General features: G+C 41.3%; 1 protein-coding gene across 3 annotated transcripts in view; it reads right to left on the bottom strand.

Annotated features, from left to right (window-relative positions):
• The window catches only part of SMOC1 (SPARC related modular calcium binding 1), a 184405-nt gene that overhangs the window by 48407 nt on the left and 110877 nt on the right, over window positions 1-25121 (bottom strand). For 2 of the 3 annotated variants that reach the window (XM_067557820.1, XM_067557821.1), the window contains exons 6-7: window positions 6468-6557; window positions 3202-3282 (exon numbers count right to left, since the gene is read on the bottom strand). In XM_067557820.1, the coding sequence (XP_067413921.1) occupies window positions 3202-3282; window positions 6468-6557 (171 nt within the window). The remainder of the gene's footprint in view (window positions 1-3201; window positions 3283-6467; window positions 6558-25121) is intronic. The other variant, XM_067557822.1, reaches the window with a different exon arrangement.

The following is a 25121-nucleotide window of genomic DNA, read 5'->3' as shown; positions in this document are numbered from 1 at the left end:
CACTAGGAATAAATTGGTAACCAGTGAAACCCATGGAGCATAGGTGTAGTTTGCTCTGCATTTGAAACACCACTAAGCCAGCTGGCCAACACTTCTCCCCCAACTGATGTTTCTGGGTGGCTTCTAGAATAGCCATAAAACCATGCTCCAGTAATCCAATCTGGAGGTCATGGTGACATTTGAAAAAGTCAGGATTCTGGTTCTAGCTTAGTTTACCCACATGAGCTAATTAAGCCTACTTCATTTCTGCAATGTAGCTCTCTCTCAACTTCAATTTATAATTGGGAACAGGCACAGAGAAGTTAAGTGAATAGTTCAGGATCACACAGTGTCTTAGGCTAAACTCATAGAATTAAAGTCTGGAAAGATTAAAGTTGGAAGGGACCTCAGGAGGTCATCTAGTACAATCCCCTGCTCAAAGCAGGGCCAACCCCAACTAAGTCATCCCAGTCAGGGCTGTGTCAAGCCGGGCCTTAAAAACCTCTAAAGATGGAGATTCCACCACCTCCCTAGGTAACCCATTCCAGTGCTTCACCACCCTTCTAGTGAAAAAGTTTTTCCTAATATCCAACCTAGACCTCTCCCTCTGCAAATTGAGACCATTGCTCCTTGTCCTGTCATCTACTACCACTGAGAACAGCCTAGTTCCATCATCCCTGGAACCCCTTTCAGGTAGTTAAAGGCTGTTATCAAATGCCCCTGATTCTTCTCTTCTGCAGACTAAACAAGCCTAGTTCCTTCAGCCTCTCCTCACAAGTCTTGTGCTCCAGCCCCCTAATCATTTTTGTTTCCCTCCTCTGGACTCTTTCCAATTTGTCCACATCCTTTCTGTAGTGGGAGGCCCAAAACTGGATACAATACTCCAAATGAGGCCTCACCAGTGCCAAATAAAGGGGAATAATCACTTCCCTTGGTCTGCTGGCAATGCTCCTACTAATGCAGCCCAATATGCCATTAGCCTTCTTGGCAATAAGGGCACACTGACTCATATCCAGCTTCTTGTCCACTGTAACTCCCAGGTCCTTTTCTGCAGAACTGCTGCCTAGCCAGTTGGTCCCCAGTCTGTAGCTGTGCATGGGATTCTTCTGTCTTAAGTGCAGGACTCTCCACTTGTCCTTAGAATAAAAGCAAAAGCCTGGCACCAACAATTAGCTTATACTGCCTCCACAAATTACCTGGGGTTGGGGGGCAGCTGTGTTTTTGTTTATTTACAGAAACTATTCCAGGTAGATTTCTGGTCTCTTTATAAAAAGTGTATGGATAGTGAAGCTATCTATCACAATACTTTGGCCATCTCTGAACAGCCTCCTCCTCTCTGGCCTCCCAATTCCCATCTCATTACCATCCAGTCTAGCCAAAATATTTTAGCAGATCAAATCGCCACCTTTACCCGCTGCTCAGACCTCACGCCCCTCTTCAATTCCATCTCTGTGCAGCAAGTTCTAGCTCTCCATTCTCACACCTCTGCGCACACAGACACTCCTTGATGCCAACTGGCAGAGGGCACAAGTGACGCTTAAGGATTTTCAGGGATCCCCTGGAGCTGCTGTCTCCATCATAATGTGCCAAAGGGTGCCACAGGAGGTCTCTACCAGCAGCCATGAATGCACTGGTCCTCCTAATCACTGCGAAACATACGTAACTATTATAATTTACTGAGTTAAGTATCTACACTTAAAACTATGCTCTTAAATTGTGTACGTTACAACAGGTCACCTGAAGGTGATAAACAGAAAGGATAGCAGACACTTATCTCCCTGGCTGACCATTGCGTCTTACAATGTAAGTTCATTTGCATATGGAGCTACCTGCTAATCAAGACTGACAAGAGATCGTACAATCTACAGGAAGGAGGACACAGTCAGTCAAACAGGACACCCTCCTTATTAAGATCAAAGAATTAGTCTGTTATACAAGATGGATGCAGAGGGACACCAGCTATCCTTCACCTAGGGCACAAGCTGTCAGTGTGCTTGTCTTATGACTGGAGGGTCACAGCTGGCTTTGTTACTGAATGCTGGGAGAAGACTTAGGATGAGCTAAACTTCATTAGACAGGAAAATATCATGTTAGTTAAGACTTAAGATCCAGAAAGAAGGTTATAATTTTTATATTACATGTAATCAATTGCTTCCAATACTTCCACCTACCTGCTGTTGTTTGAATGTTTGTTCTTTGTTAAATAAACTTAGAGTTGTTTAGTGAAAACAATGACAGGTGCTGTGAGTTAAGTGGAGTGGTCAAACTGATTAGCTGAGGTGTACTGTTCCTTTGTGAATAGCAAACCTGGGTACTACAGGGGACGCCTGGAGGGCTGGGGAGTTGGGGTGTGCCTACCACTAACCTGAAGGAGCACAGCATGCGTAGGCTGAGAGGGCAGTGCTTGTGTTGCCATGGCAGTGAGAGCTGACACCCGGCAGGTACAGACAAGGCTTCCTTGCACTAAGGGCAGGTGGTAGCAAGGTGCCTCACAGCCCTGGGAACCACCAGCAAGCGTCACACCCCCACCTACATCTGTTCTCATTTCTGCCTACTCCACCTGAGCCTCTCATTCCTCCGACCCCCGTGACCTTCTCACTCCTCTCACTTTCATTATTTTTTGTATGCTGTCTTTCCACATGTGGAACTTCCTCCCACCCTGCTACACAAAGCAACAATTCTCTCTTCACTCATTTACAACTCACCTCTATTGCAAAGCCCACCAAGGATAACCCACCTAAGAATTACTGTCACTCGCCTATCCAAAATACCATTACCAATGCCTTGGGTGATGGCATCTACTTACACTGGAACCCTCTTCAGCAACAACCTAGTTCCATGGGAGCTGCACACATTGCAGTAGAATGCTCTCAGGAAAGTTAGTTCACAGAGACACAAAAAGGGGTTAATGAGAGCGAGGATGGGTGTGGAAAAAAAAGACTGACAGTTGGGTATGAAGCAGTGGATGAACAAACCCAGTATCTCCCTCATATCCAGAGTTCCTGTTTTAGGGAACAGAAAATCTCCTCAGCATACACCGGCATTGGCTTCCGGTACACAGTGAGGAGACCCTCACTCATTTGTTGCCTGGGTTTCCCACTCTGCAGTGTTGCGAGAAAGCAACCTTGTAGCTGCAATGAAGGAAATATGAAATGAAAAGTCCTGGAAAAGAGGCATCTCTTTGCTTAGTTAATTGCCAAATTTTTTAAAAGCAAGAATTACCTGAATTTCGCATACTGGAGCTGTTCAGTTTGGAATCTTTGATGACCAAGTGTTTGATCCAAAGTGTGGGAGCTGTGATTTCTGAAAGACAATGAGAAACACTTCACACGAACATGAAGGTACATACGTTTGATCCACTGGCGGGGAGGGGCATGGTGGAGATGTCCTGAATGGTCCATCCTAGGTCTTGGGTTTTGACATGTCCTCCAGGGTTCCTGTGTGCATTTTGTGTAGTCTGAGCCTTTAATTATCTCCCACCACATGCACACACACCACGTTACATCCCTGTTTCCTTCTTTCCTTTCCCCTAGCACACAGAATTCTGCCCCATGCTTTTCAACTCAGAAGAGGTTCCAACTACGTTGTGTGGTACTGCATGTTAGGCTTTCCATGAAGAGATGCATGAAATTCAGCAAAATACTTTAATTCAGAAACCTAAATATTATCTTAATCCCCAGAGAGCAGCAGATCACCCACTTCAAATTTTCAATTCCCTTTTAAAAAACCAAAATCAAATAGATAAATGAAAAGCACTGCTGGGAACACTTAAAAGAAAGCATGTTAAAGAAACAGATCTGGTTAAAAGACATGCATCTGATGCACCAAACCAAAACACACAGAGATCTACTTTCAGAATGTGCTTAGAAATCCTTGGATGAAACATGCTACACTGTTTAAGTTCAAAATACAACTGGTGCCTGCTTTTCAAAAAAAAAAAAAAAAAAAAAAGTGTTCTTTCACCTATGTAAGTGACCAGACTTCTTAAACAGCCCAGCATATTGGGTTATAACCCCACTTGAAAATCTGCCCTCAAACAACAGAACCCAAGAGCTACCATCTCAAACTGACCTCTCTCTTTTCCCCAAAAAAAGGCAATTAATGACATTTAAGTGACTTTTTCAAGCAAGAACTTTTTCCCCTTTCAAGGGTACGTGAAAATATGGTAGTTTACAAAAAATTACCATATTTAACAGCAATTTAGCTTCTGGGTTTTTTCTGCTACATTTTGCTTTTTGTATCTTGCTAAACAAGACATTGTTTTCAAAACACATATTTTAGGGGATAAACAGAGCATTTAAAACTCTAAACAAGTCAGTTTTCATTTTAACAGTCTGACATCCCCAAAACCTGATGTGATGCTCAAAACAGTTTTCCTTTTGGCACAACACATCAGTAATAAAGATTCTGAAGGCAACATTAACCCCTTTACTTCCACTCCTGCATCCACAAATGCCTTCAAATGAAGCTCTAGTGACACCTTCGTGTCCTCATGGCAGTAGCACAGGTGTAACAAACTGGCCCAGTAATGGGATTTTACTAATTCTGTACACAAACAGATTTTTAAAAAGAGCCTAAAGGAGTTAGGCATCCAAATCCCTATTGAAATACAATGGGCTTTGGACACTTAACTCTCTCATCTTTGAGAGACCCAGCCATAATGAATAGATAACAGAACAATGTTTGGCCTTCTCTGTCATCACCCAGGTGGTCTCAAATCTATGAAGTGATCACCAAAACTCCCAACCTGGCAATAAGTCTACTTATTCCAATTTTACCAATGTGGAAACTGACATACAGAGAGAAAAAGTGACTTATCCAAGGTCACACAGTGTGTCAGTGTCAGCGCTCGGATGGTGGCCAGTCTCATGCTGCCTCTCCACTGGACCAAAAGGAATGCTGCCCAAGTTAACAGAAGGCCTAAAATCAGATCATTCCTGCTAGGGAGGTGCATAGTGCAAGAAGTGATTGCATGAGGTATTGCAAGATTCACGGTAAAAACATAAAATAAGAGCAGATGCATGGTCCCTCATTACGCCATACAAGCTTGCGATGGTCCATTTCCCCCTTGGTCTCACCTCAGTGCAGAACGAGGGGTCCTTTGAATGAACAGAGATTGGGGATTTTAAAGTGAGGGGTGGACAAGAACTCTTAGGCTCTCTGTGTCCTCCAGGTAGCCAGATCAGGACCGTCTCTGCAGTGTACTCTCTAGTCTTCGTTTGAACTGGGGACTTTCACCACTCCATGAAGAAGCTTCTGATAGGGCTTCCACAGACTAATCTAGTGCACTCTCTGGTAATTATTCCTGTAATTAAGTCCACATTTTCTTAGTGCATTCCTTCCCTTATGCATCCACTACCACTGTCTTGGGGTAAACTCAAAGACCAGGAGCATGCTGTTATTACAAACCACAATTTAATACAATACCAGATGGCTGCCAGAAGGAACAGTTTTGGTTCTTTTTGTTTTACATGTAGAGAGGAGCCTGACAACTAGGTTTTTGTCTTCTCGGTTTATTTATGTGGGAATGCAATATTTTGGTCTAGGTATCTTTTTTGTTTTTTTTAAAAGCTGATAAAAATAATTTTATAAAAGCTAGGTCCATGCAAATGGAAATGATCGAATGGCAATTGCTTGCTATTAAATAAGCTTATTTTAGGTTGGGGGGGGGAGGGGGGGAACCACCACCTGCTATTTGTGAGAGGTGAAGAGAGGAGCTACTGATGGCACCATCTGTTCCTGCCCAGTCCCCTCTATTTTTGGTTTTGACTATCTTAAAATCTTAGGGACAGCATTAACATCTGCAGCTCTCCCCTGCAGGGGGAGGAAGTTCAAAGTGGTTCACATTGGAGGTTCAGGTTTTGGCCCACATCTAATTAGAATTGATCACAGCAGTTTTATTTTAATTCAAGGATTCCAGGGAACTGAGACACAACAGTTCTTCAAGAGTCACTGGGTCAGCACATTTGAAGAGAAACCTGCTTCGGTGGACTAGGCATTAGGTGGGCTCAGGAAGCTGACTTTATTTACTTAACGGAGCAAGTGTCACTGAAAGCAAGTGGTAAAAAAAGAAGCCTCCCAAAATTTTTCCTCCAAGTCAACATTTACAGGCTGCAGTTTAGCTTTTTCCTCCCTTCAGGGAAGCCGCTGTGCTTTGCAGAGGTTATGCAACTCCCTGCACCAATACGACATGGGGGAGGAAAGCTGGAACATACAAAGCTGCCCTTTCTGACTCAGTGAGCATTTTTTTTAAAGCCATGACACCTTCCTCTCCGAGGTTATCCAAAGGATCCGTCCAACTGGTGTTATTGTTGGATCCCAGGGAGGACGGGAAAGGATTTGGAAAAAATGCCTCAGGTCCCAAGGGCTCTCTGAACTGGAGACAACTTATAAGATTCAGGGTTTTTCTGCTTTGCAGGTTAAAGCCAGGGTTTGAACAACAAATGGATGAAGAAGATAGAAAAATGTGTTTAAAGGGAGAATCTTACCTTCACCATCAAAAATAGGCTGGGTCTCCATGGTGGGCGTGGGCTTCAAACCATCATCTGAATTGAGGGTTAGAAAGAACCGAAAAGAAACTACCATTATTGAGGTAAATACTATCTACTCTCCAGTACTGTTGAATGATTGGGATTTGTACATGGCCCGGCCAAGTCCAGGAGAAAGAAGAAAGATAGACAGAAAGACAGAAAATCAAGACAAAATACATTTCCAGAGTTTACTTGGACATGAGTGGTACGTCCCAGTACACAGTAAACATGCACTGATCACTGCCTTTAGATTTGAGAGAGAATTTCCCTCTCCCTCCACAGAACACTGACATGAACCATGGATATTTTTCCCCTCCCCCGGTGCATTGGTTAGAGATCATCTTTTCAGATCAGGTGGGCCTGTCCCACACAGTTGATATGCTGTGACAGCAAAGGGCTGGGAACTGATGGACCACAAAGTCCTTCCCACTATCATCTGAGTTTAAAGAATTCATCTTCTGAAACTTACCAACGTGGAGCCTGGCATCACCATTCATTGATGAGCTGTTAGAAAAGGGCTGTCAACAGGAAAACTTATTTCTTATAGTGTCAATGGAGTTAGAGAGCAGCTTGACAATGTGATTATAAAAGATGGGAAGAAAAACTGTTTTCTTAGATTAGTTTTCCTCAATACATGATGCTCCAATGCCTTCTGTGGCAACAAAGATGGAATCTTTCCCATTTAAAAGCTTCAATCAAACAATCAAATCCACAAGGAAAAAAAACCCCAAAAATCCCAGGGGCCACAGAGGAAAAGATGAGATGCTGGTCACAATTTGGCCCATTATGTAGACAGGCATTTATTGCTAAGTTTAGACACACATTGGAGTCCATCCTCTCAAAGTTATGCGGTGTTTGAATTTGTTGTCCCTTCTGGTCCCATCTCTACATGGGCCCTAAAATATAGTATGTGAAAGGATGAAATAGAATGGTGGGGGGAATAATTGAAATGGAAAACACCGAGTTACACTGAAAATAATGGGAAGTGGCAGTTCAAATCAGTTCCGTTTTGCTGTACAGTGTTGTGACGCTGTATAAAGTGAGGGGTGAGGGAACTAATGTGGCTATTTCTTGCACATTGTGGCTTTAGAGAATTTACAACACAGCTTTTGTTACATGACCTCACAACAGACACATCATGGGAAAGGGAGGGAGTTCACAGTTACAAAGCCTTTAACAGAATATTTAAGGGCAAGGGGGCAGAATGGATGGAAAAACTTGACTATCCAGGCAACATTTTCATGATTATAAAAACATTTTTTTTTAAATTGACTTGCACTTAAATATCTTTTCATCGGAACATTAACGCACCTAGAAATAAATGATCAATCAGAAAGGTAATCCAAACAGAAAAGTGTGATTCAAATTTCATTTCACCTGTGCAATTCCACTGAAGTAAAAGAGATGGGAGAAAATGAGTAACAAAGGACCTCTATACATTTGCCCCTTTGATTCATGCTCTGTCTGTTCGTTCAACAAGCGTAGTTAAAATATATTTGAACACATAGAAAGCATACTATTTTTGCCATATGATGTATAAAATAGAGCTAATAGCCCTGGGCCAAGTTCTCAACTGAAACAGCCAATGCTACAGGGAATAAGTGAAAGACTAATAATTGCTATTACTCAGCAGCTCATGGGATCAGACCTGGACAAAACTCCTATTTAATGAAGGTTTTGCCTGAATGAAAACCAAGTAAAATCTGAGTAGAAAAAAAATCAGGGTTTAAGCCCAATAAATTTAACATTTATGCACTGGCTGTATTTTTTAATCATTCTTTATATTTTAAATAAATAGAGTTTGCATCAGTGATCAGAGCGGAGTGAAGGCAATGTGTTCTACCCAATCTCCTCACACAATCCTCAACTCTGCCCACATGCCAACAATATCTGGATATTTCTACTGAAATGACCAGCAGTTAAATAGTTAATGTTGACAATTCCATCATTAGACTTCAGAGTTAGCATGTCCTTGTGATAAATGGGGCCAGTGTATTCCTTCTTTACAGCTGTCATCTCACGCTTGCTGTCTGCAGGCTCAAGTAAGCAGCAAGGCTATAAGGCACATCCTAAATGTCATCTTTATACTTAGAAGGGCTAGAAATGCCTTCTCATTTTTAGTAAGCAAAAGCAACTAACTGGGTAGACATTAGCAGAGTGCTAGTATGATGTACTGCTGAGTAACGGCCAAGTCCAATCTCTATTTTGCATAGTCATTTATATTAAATATACAATTGTATTTTATTTCCCTGTAGAACAATTGTTTCCTTATTCTAGAAGTAGGGGATTTGTCACATCAGCTCAGACCATTGAACCATCCAGTCCAACATGCTGGATTCTGACACTGATCAATAAATTAGGAATCAGAGAAAGGTGGAATCTCGCATAATTCATCTAATCCTGTTTTAATACTTTACATGAGGGGAAAATTCCTTCCTGAGCCCCGCAGGAAATCAACTTGTTCCTTGAAGCATGAAATTTTGTCATTTTTAATACGTAAAACTACAAATGTTACTGGTTATAAAGTTATCAGGTCTTACAAAAAATTAAAAATAAAAATCTAACCTCAGTACTGGGCTTCCTCCATAGGAGATGGTATGGAGGTGAAGAGAAAGTTGCAGGAGTGGCTGGACTACTATTTACATGGTGCAACAGTCTCTCCTTTGATTGAGCTATACTGTACATCATGGGAGATGAAGTCTAGCCAGGGAGCCCAGTCCATAAAGAGAGAGTGCATCAGGCAACAACTCCCATGAAGCAACAAGGCACGAATGAGAAACCGTTTCATGTTTAACTGAATCCAAACAAAACATTTCTTGGTAGTTCAACAAACTGAAATGAAACATGATAAACATTATCTACACATATTTAGTTGCAGTTTTCTTGACAGAAATATCAAAAAGTTTTGGAAAAAAGTTGAAATTCTCAGTCAATTGTGCAGAAATTGCATTTTGCCAAAAAGCCTTGCTGGAAAATTCCTGACCAGCTTTATACACAAATAATCCTGGTCCTATTGAAGTAAATAGGCTTCAGTGGGGTGAGACTTTAACCTAAAACAAATAAAAATTCTGATGAAATTTCAAGGAATAGGTTTTGCCTTCAATTTAAAGTTCAAAATTTCCATGTAGCATCAGAAATTAACACACACATTGTGTTGGGGCCAGGAAATAAAAGAAAAGGAAAGTGCAACAGGCTAGAGTCCTGTTACTCACCAAGCTGAGGGAAGTGCTAGAAGTTCACAAACAGAAACAATGCTATAAAGTAAAACGAAGACGTGTTCTTAGAATGGATACAATTTTTGTTTTAGAGATTTTTTTCCAACCAAAAATGGCCCCCTCTTTTGGATGTGGACACTTTCATGGGAAATTTTTCTTTTGAAATTTTTCAGGGTTTCTAATAAAAGCCTCAAAACATTGTGGCTTTCAAAAAAATGGAAAACAATGGGGAAAAAAATTCAAAAACTCAAATTGAGGAACTTTTACTTTTTTATAAACAGAAAATTCCTAGTTAATTCCTCACTATCACCATTTTTCCCCTATGAAAATTTTTGAACTTAGATTTACAACCAGCTCTTTTTTAAAATATTATTGGGTATTACTATTGGTAACATAGGCAAGGAAACTATTAGGTATACTGGGCAAACGCTTTCCTAGTATAACTTCTTTAGCTTTGTAGGAATTAGAACAGAATTTGGCCCTTGATTTTTTTCTTGATATTATCCCTTTTAAAAAAGGAGGCTACCTCCATCCTGTGTCAGAACAGACTGCTGAACTTCAACATGACTCATGAAATCACAACAACTATTTTTTGGAAAAGTAGTTCTTAGGTGATATTCTGCCACTCCATTGAAGCAGTTAACACATCAACAGTTTAGCCGGCTCTTAAGGATTTAGAAGTCAATACGACTCCGCAACAAAGACTACTATCTAATTAGGAAAGGACTGGGCATAATAAACTGGCAGTATGGCAATACACTTATTTTATAGTTTACCCACCAAGTAATTCCAGAATTGCTTTTCAAATTTTAGACAGCGACTCAAACCAACAAAGGGGAAAAACTAGAAACAGATTTGAGCCACAAATTTTGTATCCCGATCTGGATCTGAACTTTGGCAAAGTTCAGCATGATTTAAGTCAGGGTGGTGTTTTAGGCCTGGCCTATCTCAAGAAGAAAGAACAACAAAAACCAAAAGCCAGTAACAAATACAACATTCTTTGTAAATATTGACTCCTCGAGAATGAGGCCTTCCTTTTAGAGTTATCCAGAAATAGCCATTTAATGATCAGCTTGGTTTTCAGGATAATGCACCAAATGAACTAAAAAAACAAAAAACACAAGCCTATGAATTGTGTGTTTATAATTAAATAATAAAGATCTTCCTAAAAACTAATTATCTTGATATTACAAATAAAACCTCACGCAACACTTCCCTCTTGTTAAATGCCAAGGTTGAATTTCCAATTATTAAATCCATTATGGTAGCACACAAAATTATGCTTTCCAAACACAAGAAAACCACAGTACCTGTCCTGTTTAAGAAACATGGATTGCCCCTCACAATTACTTTAAAAAAAAAAAAAAAACACACACATACACACACACACAAGTGAACTTTTTTAAAAATCAAACACCAGGGACTTGTGGTATTATGTTTTGGTTTGTTTAGGGGTCATGTAATAGTCACGAGACAAAAAGTACATTTTATTTGACAAAGTATACGCTGGTGTTGCTGCTGCCAGCTACATGTCTATTTCTCAGACGAGAGGATTTTTTCAGCAACTCAGTGTTCCAAACAAGTTTTAGTGAAACTTGTTGTGTTTCACAATGCGTTCAATTTTGAGCAGAACAGCAGCTATGTTAGTGTCTACTCTCATATGACTTTTCTTTTCATTCCAGCCACTGCTCACCACACTGAACTCTCGTTCCACCGGGCTGTTTGTTCCTAGCAAAACTGAGAAAATTCTACTTGGCATGACAGTAAGATATAAACAAACATTTTGTAGTTATTTAAAAAAGTGTTGACTGATTAAATGAAAAACCGGGGCATTTCAGATTTCCCAGAAGTTCCTGGTGTACATCATCACAGGAAAAAGCAAGATACGTAGTCCCTCAAAAATGCCAAGAAAATGTTTCATTATTTTTTAGTTCCTATTTCTCCTGCAAGGAACTACAAAATCCTATAGCTTTAAGAAAGCTGTGCAAGTGTGACAGCTCCCCATATAAAACACGCGGAAGGGCAGAATTAGAAGGTGAATTATGCACTCCTTAGCACCACTAGGTGGCAAGGATTCCAGATCAGGATTGATGTGCACCTACAGAATTATCAGAAAGACTTTGCACTTGGCTGCAGTTTCCCAAAACTCCGGATGAAGAGGGAGCATCTGTGCCCTCTCCTCATGTCCATAATAACCCAGCACGGATGATGGGATCATATATTTCATTTCTCATGGAGTTCCTTGGGTGGCTAGAAACAGACATGACTTATAAGGAAAAGAAGACAGTGTAGTATGCAATTCTGAAACCACGTCTTCATCCCAAGAAGTCCTCCTTCCTCTCCTGCACACTTGTATTGCCTGCTGGGAGGAGGGGGAGAAAAAATGAATCTCTGCAAGCGGAGCTGGAAAATCTAACCACTGGAAAGTATGAGGCAGGCAGCTGCTAACACTTCTCTCCCAATGCCACCTTCTCTGGATGATACTGTGGCTATGAGCCAGAAGGCCACCTAGCTTCTACTATCACGCGCCTCTCCTGAGCAGAGAAGGTAATTATTCTATCATTTTGGTGTGGCAATGGCTTTGATAAGATGACTACTGTCTTCAACGACTAGCCGGGGAAGAACTTTTCATATAGAGTAACTACAGGGGAAATTCACCCTTACTATCAACCTCACTAGTTCTCTACAGAGCATTCCACATGCATCCACGTACAGTACTCCCTGTGAACACCCAGGGGAGATCCACACTTCAAATAAGAGCCATTATCCACAGTGCAGGCAAAATAATTTTGATCTAACAAAGTAACCTTTATTCTCCAAGCCACAGACTGAAGTTGCTTGTGACTTCTGTGTTCATGTCAGGAGTAAAAGGAGTTGTGATTATCAAAGAAAGAGGCAGTTATTGCATGTTGACATTAATCAACAATCTTGTCAGAAGGCATAGGCCATACTGGGAGAAGTCTAAAGAAGTGCTAAAGCTGGTCTAGCACACAGCACTGCCTGCCTGGTAGAGATGTCCCTTGCACCAAAGTGAGATGAGAGGCATTTGTGGGGTATGCAGACAAGATCAACAAATGAATCTGCCATTTCTGCAGAGCAATCTGGAAGAATCTCTGTATTTGCACTGCCCTCTTACCGTACCTTCCCGTGATTCATCTGTCTAACCCCAGTGAAGAAAGTCTCCTAGGGATTCCAAAGGAGGAGGACACTGCTCATTTCTGCTCTTTTTCAAGGATACTACAAAGAATGGATTTTTAAAGCATGCACCCATCCAGGCCTCATGTCATTTGCAGTGTGGACAGGTACTGGACAGCTTGAAGTATCAAGATCCCAAGGGCTCATAGACTTTGTTCAACCTGCTGGCATTCAGAGATGCAAACTAACTGGGTAGCTGTGCCCAAGGAAGGTAACAGCTTCCAAAAAAGGAGCATTTGCCCTGCTTTGTTCTACAATGGGTGGATGGTTTCAGCTGCCTGGTAGGGCTCTATAGAATCACAGGACAGAGGCTACCAAGGAGATTGCACTAAATTATAGTGCATTTTCACCATGTCCTCTTCCACCCAGCACTGTCCACTTTTTAAAGATCAGCAAATTCATGTCTGTGTCAGATAGAGGGGGAGAAGAGAATGATTTCCAGAGTGGTCTGCTACTGAAACCTGAACTGGAAGGGCTAGTTCCTAGATCACACATGTGCCTTTGCGTGGTCCTGACTAAACTGAGTTGGATATGGCTAAGTTATAAGCATGCAAAAAGCATATTTTGCATATGTGCTTTGGTTTCTGATATACAACAAGTTTAAGCTTTTTTTTAAAATGAATGTTCTCCAAATATTCCACTAGCACTACATGTAAGCTGAGTGGAAATTCTCGTTAATAGCTGATCTAACATTCGACTTGCTTTGCACTTGTGGACGTCAAAGGCTAGTGTAGAATTGCATTTGTAATTTCTAGGTGAGCCTGGGAAATATGATTTATCAGAATGATCACAAAATGAAGCCAGAATCAACATCTTTCATAAGATCTCTATTCATTTGTATGTTGAATTCTCATTCATTGTTCAATATTGCAAACTAAGTAAGGCAAGGTCTCATTTCAGTGTTCTACAACTGTCTAGCAAATAGTATTATAATCACAAAGAAATACCATTTTTCTTTTTTTTTTTTTTCCCCTTAAAAAACCTAGGAAAGTCCATATAAACATCTTTGTTGATAGAACACTAAATTGCAAAGTGAATCACTAAGCGATAAAGTTAACATTACCCACGCAACCTTAGCTCTGCCCCTTTGGGTGCACATATTACCATAAAGCAGGGATTCTCAAAATTTTTCCATAACATGGATGACATAATAGATTGCCCTATGAGTTAAGTTAATACAGGAGAATCTTAATTTTGTTATTTCCTGAATTTTGAATAATTGATTTTGCAACCTTAGCTTTTTTTATTTTAACCACAGTTTGACTGAGCTTCCCGAGTTTTATTAAAAGAACAAAATTATAGAAAGTGTTCCATAAGGTTAAACAAAATTGCCAGATAGCACCAGCACATTGCTTTATACACAAGATCACAGCAAAAAAGCTTTGCCACATGCAATATGCATCTCCACACTGAAGGAAACAGGCCTTTACAAGTTCCTAGTAGGATCTAAAATTCCACACAAATGTTCTACACAGATGCACATTGCCATAAGAGTGAAAAATTAGTGCTCATGCAGAAAAGTATAAATTTTTAAACCCATATAACATGTCCAGATCAAGACAGTTTTTCTGTTGTGCCTTTCAGTTTCAGTTGCCTATGTCCAGCCTGATCTCCCAACCAGCTTTCTATACCTTTCCCCAACATAAGCCACTGAGCTTCTATAGCTGTTAAAGAAAAAGAAAAAAAGAAGCTGTTTTCCTTAAACAAACAGCAAAAGTAATTTTTCCCCCCCCACAGTCTCAGAAATGTTTTTCCCCCTCAAACTTAGTAATAAACAAATACCACCCACACTTGGACAGAGACCAGACCTGGAAAATTTCAACTTTATAAAGCTTTTACCTTTTCGGCTAACATGAAAAGGCTCTTTAAAACAGAAATGCTGAAGGAGCGTCGGCTATAGGGGCTGCTATGCACTCCAGCAATAACGGATTTGTGTGATTTCTAAATTAACCATACTGTATGTTGTACAAATGCTTATGGCATTTACTGCAATGATATGTTCTGAGAATCAACCAAGTAGAAAGGGCAGCTCCACTGGACCTTCTGGAAGGCATTAGCTTTTCCCTTTCACGCTCCCTCCCCTTTTCACATCTCCTTGCAGGTGCGCCAATATGAAAAAAACCCTCAGGCCCTGAGGACTTTGTGGTCCAATACAGGCACTGCATTTGTATGACAGCACAATTCTTTGCCCTGCAAGAAAGTCTGTCCCACGCACAGTCTGTTGGAAGTTGCTTCGACCCCTGATGACACGATTCAAAGCCTCTTCTGTTTGGCTTTTTGATTCCTGATTGACACATTCACTGCCAAGCGGAGATAAATGCTGCTAGGAGGACAATGTTGATCCGCTTGGACTATTCTTGTGAAGGACTTTCAGAATAATAAACAAAAAACATTGGTGTGCTTAAGTGTCTGAATAGACCTTGAGATAGACGGAGAGGGACTGGAGTGCTTTAAAAAGGCTGGCAAGTCGATTGAAGAGTTAATTGTCTGGGTGTACAATGAGTTTATTCTGACTGCAAACAAAGAGCTCTCTCTTCCTGGTCCTGGTCCTTCAAAAGCAATGTGTCAAAAGGGCCCAGAGCAGCACTCTCTGTATTAATGGCACCACTCTGGTCTCTGGGATTCAGTGGCTTTAAAAAAAGAACAGCCTTGAATCCGGACATTCAGAGGGTCTCTCTCTAAAATCTCAAGTCCTCATTTGCTGCTCAAATTCTCAAACTCCAACAGTAACCAGCCAAAACAAACCTATGCTCGCCCCCCCCCCCCAGCCTCTTTGTAGCCATCAGTGACAACAACCCTCTTTTGAAAAGTAAAGACCTAGCAAGCTATTATCCAGTAAACTTGGTTTTGTAGGTAGCTTCTCCTACATTTTATATGATTTTGGATATTGGTTATTATACATTATCCCAGAGATGGGTTCAAACAAAAACGCTGAATCTGAATAGCTCATACTTCGGGGTGCATTCAGAATCCAAACCCTCCGGATCTGAAATTCAGAGCCGGCACTATAATAGGTCAAACCAAAACCAGGTGCAAACCTCCCCCAGCTGTGGGAAAGTTTAGATCCAGATTTGAACTCTGTAGGTCAAACCTATCTCTGGTAATTATCACTTAAATACCTGGTTTACACTTGCATGAGTTGTACAAAGTCAGCAGAAAAGCCTTTCCCGATTGTTGCATGAAAGGCAGTACAGCCAAACTAAGCCTTGTATCGTGATACTTTGGTAACAAAACTCTTTTGGAGTTTTGTTTTAATGTGGGGAAAAGAGAGACAGGAGTAATGAGTGAAATTCAAAAGGTTCAGAAGGTCAGTCAGAAAAGCACTCTTAAGTATGCATGTGTAGTCCAAGCTTACCCAATTTTGAAGCCTGGAGTTTTGGATAAGAAATGTCAGCATCTCTCAGCCAGAACATGAAGTAATAAAGAACTTGGAATGGAGATATAAAGCATTAAACAGTTTTGAACTTTGTAAAAGGGGGAGTTCAACATCTTGGGGAAAAAAGTTCAGGTTGGTTTTAATGATATCTAGTCTATTTGCCCATCTCCTTTACACCCGAGATGGGCATAGAAGCAAATGATCAGGTTTGGATTTGGTTTAGTTAAGGGTTTGCATCTGAGGTCAAATCAAGGAAGGGTTCTGCACAGAGTTCAGATTAAACATGGCTGAAACCTCCTGATCTGTTCTCATGAGATTTAAGCCCTAAATGGGAAAGATCGGTCACTAGAATGCTGCTCATCTCTTAGTATTTCCACCATCTTGGGCTTTTACAGCCACATGCATACCAGAACTGCAAGATAGGCCTCTTCAAGGTTTTAGAACTGACGGGGAAATAAACCCACAAGGCGAGGTTTGAATCATACTCCCTGAAATGCAAGAGGGCTCATAATTGAGGTTGCAGTTTTGAGCCATTTCCAGTTTACACAGAAAGTTGCATAAAAATCTTTATTTTGATTCAATTAGAGACTAAATCAGTCTCACAGTATGAAGGAACGGCCCCCAGTACATTTTCATCAACATAATATATGTGACTTCCTCATGCAGTATCTCACATCTGGAGCTACACAAAATCATATGGTGTCAGATGACCTAGCCATGGCTACAGTATCATTAGCCCTGACCTATAGAATCAAGGCTTACCTCATTCACCTGTGATTCTGCCAGGAAATGAGGGATAGCCCTCTTAATTGTCTTGATTCATTAAAACCATCATGCCTAGTCAAAATTCTTCAGTTCACCCTCAGCGTGGCTATGATTACCCGAGGAACCTTAAAAGAATGTGCTCAGCATCTATCACTCAAAATACAGGAAGGCTGCAAATGTATTTTGCCAAGATGTAAGTTAGTGGATATTCTTAAATTCTAGTTTCTGGCTAAGGCACTTCTCCACATTAGTGCCGTCCATCCTCTCCCCTACTGGCAGAGTGATCACCCAAACATTGTAATGATAGGAATCCCCCCCCCCCCTCCCCAAATGTATTTCCTAGTCCTCTCGCTGTTGCTCATGACCCTGTTAGGCAGCAGCAGAAGGGGAAGAGGATCATATAAACAGGGCACTATTCTCACTTTCAGAAGTCAAGCACATCCTCCTATACATGGGGCCAAACCCTACCCTCATTTATACCCTTTTCAACCCTGCTGAAATTGGGGGGCTGGCAGCTGTGGAAAGAGTAAGTTACATTAGACTTTGGCCTGTAGTCCCATAAGACTTACTGGCACAGACATAAGTGGGTCCCACATAACTGGGCCTACCCATTAGGTCTAAAGCGTATTATCCAGAAGTAGCTATAGCAGATATTGTGTTATGTTTTAAACTATTACAGCTGGTACATTGCATGCAAACAGCGAGTTCATTCTTAACAGTGATGTGGGCCATTACCACTGGTTCAATCAGGCAAGTCTAAATCCTGTAAGTGAATCAGGGCATAGAATGACAGCAGTTCCAGGAGCTCTGCAGATTTGCTTGCATCACTGGGTAAGTTTCTGAACAGATGATGATGCCTGCTCATTGTAGCCTAATCCAGGTTTTGCAGCTTCCAGAAGAGATTTCCTCCAGCTACACTAACAAAACCCATAAGCCCTCTTTGCACCAAGTGGCCGCTTCACATATTTACTAGGTATTTCTCTAATGTAACCTCTACCATGGTGACCTGGAGAGGTCAGAGCCATGTGAGCTGAAGATGATGAAAGGAGATTAAGGGCAAATCTACACTACAAAATTAAGTTGATCTACATTATGTTGATGTACAGCCACCACCGTAATTGAATCGGTTTTACATATCCACACTACGCCCCTTGGCTCTGTGATGCACATTCTCACCAGGAACGCATGCACCAATTTAACTGCCAGTGTGGGGGCATTGTGGGGCGGTTTCTGAAAGGCAACAGTTGACGTAAGCAACACAATGTCTACACTGACACTGCGCCAACCTAACTACATCAATTAAGTGTTATGCCACTCAAGAACGTGGAATTGAGTCAGGATAGTGGGTGACTTACATCGGTGAGAGCTGCATCTTAGTGTAGACGCTGCCTTACATCGACCTAACTGTGTAGTGTAGACCAGGCCTGACTACCAGTATAGATTTCTACATGCCATAGGAGGAAATAGTCGCTTGGTATGAAGAGGGGATGGTACCATCCAGCAACACCCATCCCATTCGAGTGAGTTTATTTTCATTTTGTCTCCTTTATATTGTCCTAGTATTAATTTCTCATAACTGAGCACTATAGTTGCCACCAGTAAGGTCCAGCATTGGGGTTAAGAGGGGATCTCTGACTTGAGAAATGTTCCACCACATGAAAAAGCTAGAGAACTACTATCCTGTGGGGTTCCACATAGGACCGTGAATAAGAGCACAAGATACTGTCCCCCCATAATACTGACTCAACAAGATAAGTTCCACAACCCTCTGTAGGGCCAGTTCTCCGAAGACAGAGGGATTTAAGGAGGAAGAGAACAATATTTAAAGGGATGGAGGAGACTGGATGGTTTAAGGGATTGGAGCAAGGATGAAGGGCAACGGTTTTACTGCAAACTAAGTTAGCAGTGACCAAAATTCATTACCATCCAATAGCTGTTTGTTGGTCCGTGCCAGGGATCTCAATCCAGATCCTAGTGGACAACTGCCCATAACACAACTGGCAGGTCTCAAAAGCCAGGGACCAAATGGACCTCAGAGACAACTCTCCTCCCCAGCTCAGGTTTGAGGCACACTGGCAGCAGGGGCTGGGAAAAGCTGTGATCACTGCCAGCTATGCTACCCTCCAGTTGCTGTCAACCCAGCACCTTTTCCCAGGATTGAATTTCATTAGAGAAGACTAAGACAAGGGGAAAGGGAACCAATAAAACAGGGGGAAAGATTTTTAGAAGGGAGAGAAGTCATTTTTTAAAAACAGCAGAAAGATAATAAAGTGGAACATGTGGAAAATGGACTAAGTGCTGCATTTAGTTCAAAGGGCTGCACTGAGTGCAAGTCAGTGCAGATTTTGACCCACTGGCAAAGGAGAACACGGGCCATTTTGCTCTAGAAAATAAGTGCTCATCCTGTCCCCAAGTAAAGGAGGAAAGAGGATGGACAGGGAGTGCCATTGCTCCAGAAAAACCTTTTAAATTTAGATTTTGGGGGGTGATTTGGGGTGGCCGGAAGAGAGAGAGAAGCAGCACACGCAGAACAGGGATGCTGTCAGTGCCAGGTAAGTCATTCACTTTGTATCAATGGGAATCACAGCATGCACTTTTTTATTAGGGATGTCATTCTTCCCAGAACAGGACACCTCCAGAGGGCTAGCATTATTTAAACTGTGGAGTGAGTGATGAGGTCTAAAAATTGGCACTAGCCAGTGTTCTCTCTCAGTACACAGCGCAATGACAAGTCCTAAAAATAGACGTGGAGTGGGGAAGAGGAGGAGAGAGACTCACTTTTTATAGCTTGCCACATGGTTGGAGAGAACATTTTATCTGATCCTGTTAGTATTGCTAGTCTGATAATAAGACTCAGAATTGCAGATCTCTCTTAAAACTAGAATATATTCATATTGAATGATAAACCCAACTCTGCTTTTGCTACATGGTGCACTATTGGAACTTTATAGGGGGTAAAAAACAAAAACAAAACTTGCAGATTTTATTTGAAATACCATAATTTTTAGCATGCAGGAGTTTTTTCAACCTTGCCTTTCCACTTCTCACCGCACAAAATCTGGAGCAAAGTTTGCTGCACAGCTTTGTGCATTCTCAATAGCAGCCTTACACGGCTCATAGCCTAGGCAGCAGCAACCACCAGGCTAGTGGATTAAGATCTGTATCAAACTAAAGATTCAATCTGTACTGCCCACAATGCCTTCTTCCATGGTTTCCAGCTTTTGTAGGAAACATTCTCCTGGTCTCCCCCTTCCACCCAAGTCCATCACATCAATGGCTGTTCAGGAATCTGCAGAAACTACCAATCCGACACCTCCTGAAGGTGCAGAAAACCTTATACATGTGGGGGTGTAAGGACGGAGCATGTGTTTAAAAAGCAGGCAACATCTGCTTTTGAAGGAACAGGGGGTTCCCGTACAACACTGATTTTTAAATGACTTCAGTGCAGTCAGAAAAAGAGAGAACGCCAATGGACCTGCTTTTGCACTGAGCTCCATGGGAGCTTTGCCTGTCAGTAAGGACTGCGCCCATACTTAATAGTTTTCAAAATTCTTTACCAATTTCTTAAGATATAAAAAGGGCTCATCCCCCCAAACAAACATACACACTGTCTTTCCCTCCTCCCCTCCAGCCCTGGTCTCTCTGAGGTAAAGTCTGTATACAATCTCCTCACATCTTCAAGGCAAAAGGGCCTGGAAGTGGGGGTGGGGATGGCAGTAATTTTCCTGGATCAATGGCCATTTGAAATTCAGACATATGGCTGAAGCCCTACAGCTGCATGTGTTAATTACCACACGTGTCCCCTGTAAAGCAGTCTGTTAAACACAAAAAGAAAACAGAAGAGAAAAAGCTGTTCCCAGGGATTAAGTAAATAGTCTACATTTTTGACCCCACTCCCCCAACCACATGCACATGTATAACACAGGCTCCCTTCCTAACTTTCCCCTGACACCTGCATGCTTAGGAACCAGGACACCCCTTTACAGATCTAGCCATGTGCACTGAACTAGGCAAAAATTATCTCTAAGTGTACTTTCGCCCCTCTGCCCACCCAGGCCTCTTCTCTCTTCCCCTCCCTTCCCCTTTAGCGGTCTAATTCCTGGCTGACAACCAGACTAGTCTTGGGCTTACAATATGCCTTTTCATTTCCTTACCAGCAAAGAGAATGGATACCTCACCGGCTACGTCTGTATCCCATGTGTGCAAGTGAGGGGGAAGGGGGAAAAAAATGACACTTTTCCAGAGATTTTTCTTCAGGACCACAAAGGGCACAATTCAGAGCTGATGGGAGTGAGTGAAACTCCACTGACTTCAACTGGAGTTGCATCAGCTTACCTCAGGGCTGAATTTGTCCAGAAGAGTTTAATAATTCCATAATACAATTATTTTATATAAAAGCAGCCCTTGCATGCTTTTGTGGGGGGAGGGATGAGAGAGGAAAGCAGTCCAGGACCTCAAAAGAACCTAGCATGTCACAAAGATGTGTATGTACAAAAGATGCATGGCTCATAAGGGTTTCAAGAAGAGCAGAAGTAACAGCTTTCAAATTCCCATCTCAATTAAAAAAACCCTACCCCCCCATCTTTTAGTGAGGGGACAGGTAGTTTCCATGTGATCACAAACAACTTACCATCCCTACAGTGACTTCTCAAGACCAGCCCCAGTCTGTAGCTCTCAAGCATCACTGTCATCAGAGGGCTTTTTGGTGTCCTATGCAAACAGAGTGATTGAAGCCAACCTAGTTCCTATGATTTATATTTGCTTGTATTGTTGTAGCATCTACAGGCTCAGTCAGGATGAGGGCCACATTGTGGTAGGCACTATAGACTGTAAACTCTTTGGGGAAAAGTCCATGTCTTCTATGGTGTTCTAGAGGACAAGTGCCCCATCAGTCACCACTGCATTCTGCACTAAGCTGCCCATTTATTGGCAGCATAAAGTATCAAGGGAAAGAAATAGATGGCCACATGGTGGGGGAAGCTGCAACTACCCCGGCTGTATCTGTTCAGTGGATAATTTAACCCCCATAGTGTCAACTCACAAGTATTACATTTGCCCCCAGCTCTCCCTGTAATCAGTTTACAGGCACAGGTGCTCACTATGCATAGAAACTGCCATGGCACAACATAAATATACATCACCCCTGTATAAATCAACCACATAGGGCCAAGCAGGTAGGGAACGGAAAGGCAGAACAGCACTGCCTGTTGCTCTCTACATACCCTGTGGTCAACACAAGGGACCTGTTTCCCCACTGCATTACACTAGTTTTACAGACTAGAACTAAAAACTAAAATGTCTCATGTGCACATAAGATCCTATTGTAGGAGGCAAGTATTCAAAGCAACAATATCAGGGATCAGACTAAGCTTGTGCAGGGCAATGTCCTGTACCCACCCTTACTTAGTGATCTCAATTGGTTTCTCCAGACTATCTTCCAGTTTTTAAAAATTATTTTATGTTTTGATTGAAAGGAATCTTTCTGAATGGCATCCGGTGGGAGTTAACGGAATCTGCAGACAGTCACACAATAACAGAGATGTGTGTCTATCACCATTAATTTCAGTTGATATTAACTCAGAAGCCTAACAATGAGGAGGAGGATGTATGGGGTCAACATTAAACAATTTAATTGTTAATCATCTTAGCAAACACCCACAGCAATTCTAAGAGGGTAGGTGGAGTTTGAGTAACAGCTTTAGAGATTTTTTGGACAGAGCTGTTATTTTTTTTTTTTTTTTTTTTTTTTTTTTTAAAAGCAGTGTCCTATTATTCTACAGTATATAAATTGGTCACACTTTTATTAAGGTTCCATTTATATCTCACAAAAGGTTAATACATTAACAGATGTATTAATAAATGGACCAAACTGATTAACCAACAGATCAATAGATTGTAGTAAATCCTGCTAATGAGCAATTTAAACATCTCCTACTGATGTTCTTATAGCCATCTAGAACAGACTACTACCGTCTAATGAACTATGAAAACTTATCATTAACCCTTTATTAACAACATCTTAATAGTAGTGTGACCACATAATCTATGCCTAGATTATGCAGCAACTGTTCCATCATTTGAAGTCTAATTTGAAGGCTTGCTTTCTATCAAATAAATTATGAAGCCAATTTCGGGCCTCCTCATAAACTTCCAATAAAAACCTTCTGTTTCAAAATTTGGCATATGGGGTCTACAGCCGACAAAAAGAGTGTTTTGACCAAATCTGAGATAATTCAACCAACTCACTGAGATGTGGGGGGACAAAACAGTGTTTCTGATGCTGGTTTTTGGTAATTATACTGTTCTTGGAGGTTTTTGGGGGCCTTAAGTGTTTAATATTAACCATTAAAGGGTGTTTCTAATCTGAAAAGTGACCCAGTAAAAATGTAGGGTTACATGCTATGCTTTCCCTGCAGACTCAGCTGGGATTCTGAGAGTCAAAGCTGCGCTCATGCTTCCTCTTCCCCCCCCAACACACCATTACCAGTACTAAAGATTCCGCAAGCAAAGTTATATTCAGTGACACCTGTGCAGAAAGCCAATGGTTTACAGGTATGATGGACTGGAATTTAAAATCAACAATTCTGTTGAGAATGCACAAGAAAGGATCTAGCATGCTCGCTCGCTCTCTCAGCATGATGGCTCTTTGCAGGACTAGATAGAATAAAGAGGAGTTCTTAGGCTCCTTTGAAAATCTCAGCCTTTGTCATTAATGGCTGTAGATAGGACTCTAAATACCTACAGCAAGCAGATCTGCTGCTTAAGGAAATATCACTTCTACAGAGCCACTTTTCAGAGTAGAGACATATTTCTGGAAATAAGTATACATTGGAGCTGGTCAAATCTTTCATCCAGTTTTTGCTGAGAGATGAACTTTCACCTAAAGTGTTTTGCAAAAACAATTCAATTTCAATTAAATTTGATTTTCAAAGAAAATTGTTTTCAATGAAATTCAACATGGAATTTTTTAAAAAAGTAAAGATGGGTGAGGTAACATCTTTTATTGGACCAACTTTTATTGGTGAAAGAGGCAAGCTTTTGAGCTACACAGAACTCTTCTTCAGGTCTCTTTCACTAACAGAAATTGGTCCAATACAAGTTATTATCTCACTCACCTTGTATCTCCAATGTCCTGGGACCAAATACTACTACAACACTGCAAACATTGACAAATTAAAATGAAATATGTTCCAACTTCATTACTGGGAAAAACTGATGTTTTGACCTGCCCTGATTATAAATGGAGAGGGTTGCAATGCCTATTAAGGTTGCCCAACACTTCTCATTATAATAGCCTGTTCTCAGTTATTTATAAAACTTTGTCAAACTAACTCTCTGAGCTGAAGTTTACCATGCCAGGTGTCTGCCTCAGGCTGAATTTATTTATTTAATTTAAATTTCAGCCAAAACAGTTCAGCTGTCTCCAAGAATAAGGCTAGTGAAAAATATGTTTTGCACGTGCAACCTTAGTTCTGGCATTTCCTAACCATCAAACTTGACTTTTATATTTTGAATAGTTTTGGTGTGCGATGTTTATACCTACACGTACAGAGAGACTAACAAATTACATTTTGTGCTAGTGTCAAAGCTGGACTTGGTTGAATATTTATAGATTAATATGGCCCCTTCGCTGAGTGATAGCACATTGAGTTGTTCAGTGAGTCAGGGGTCAGTTTACCCTTTGAAGATACCTTGAGTTTGTCACCAATTTATTTTCTAGTGTTTTTTTTTTAATTTATAAATCATACCCAGGGTTTGATTACCTTGAACAGAGAAGGCCAAGAGTGCACAGACAATTCCGCTTGCACAAGTCACTATGGAATCGAGCTCTGTTGCCAAGAAACTATTCCCCTTTCTCCCCTTCTTTGTCTCAGTCATTATCTGTTCCTCTCTGCCTATGTCCTGGACTTTTCACATGGGACACCCTTCTCCCCAAATTACTAGCCCTTTGCCACAGGGTACTTGTGTTGCTCTGATTTCCGGCAGCTGCTTCTCACTCTTCCATACTACCTTGATCAGCCTAGGAGTGTTTTAAGAGACATGGTTGAGCAACTCAGTTCA

Source organism: Emydura macquarii, unplaced genomic scaffold, assembly GCF_026122565.2.
Source record: "Emydura macquarii macquarii isolate MOO-44397 ecotype Brisbane River unplaced genomic scaffold, CSIRO-AGI_Emac_v2 contig_1876, whole genome shotgun sequence".
Classification (NCBI taxonomy): Eukaryota; Metazoa; Chordata; order Testudines; family Chelidae; genus Emydura; species Emydura macquarii.
The sequence above is the reverse complement of the archived record's forward strand: the minus strand, read 5'-3'. Positions and strand labels throughout refer to the sequence as shown.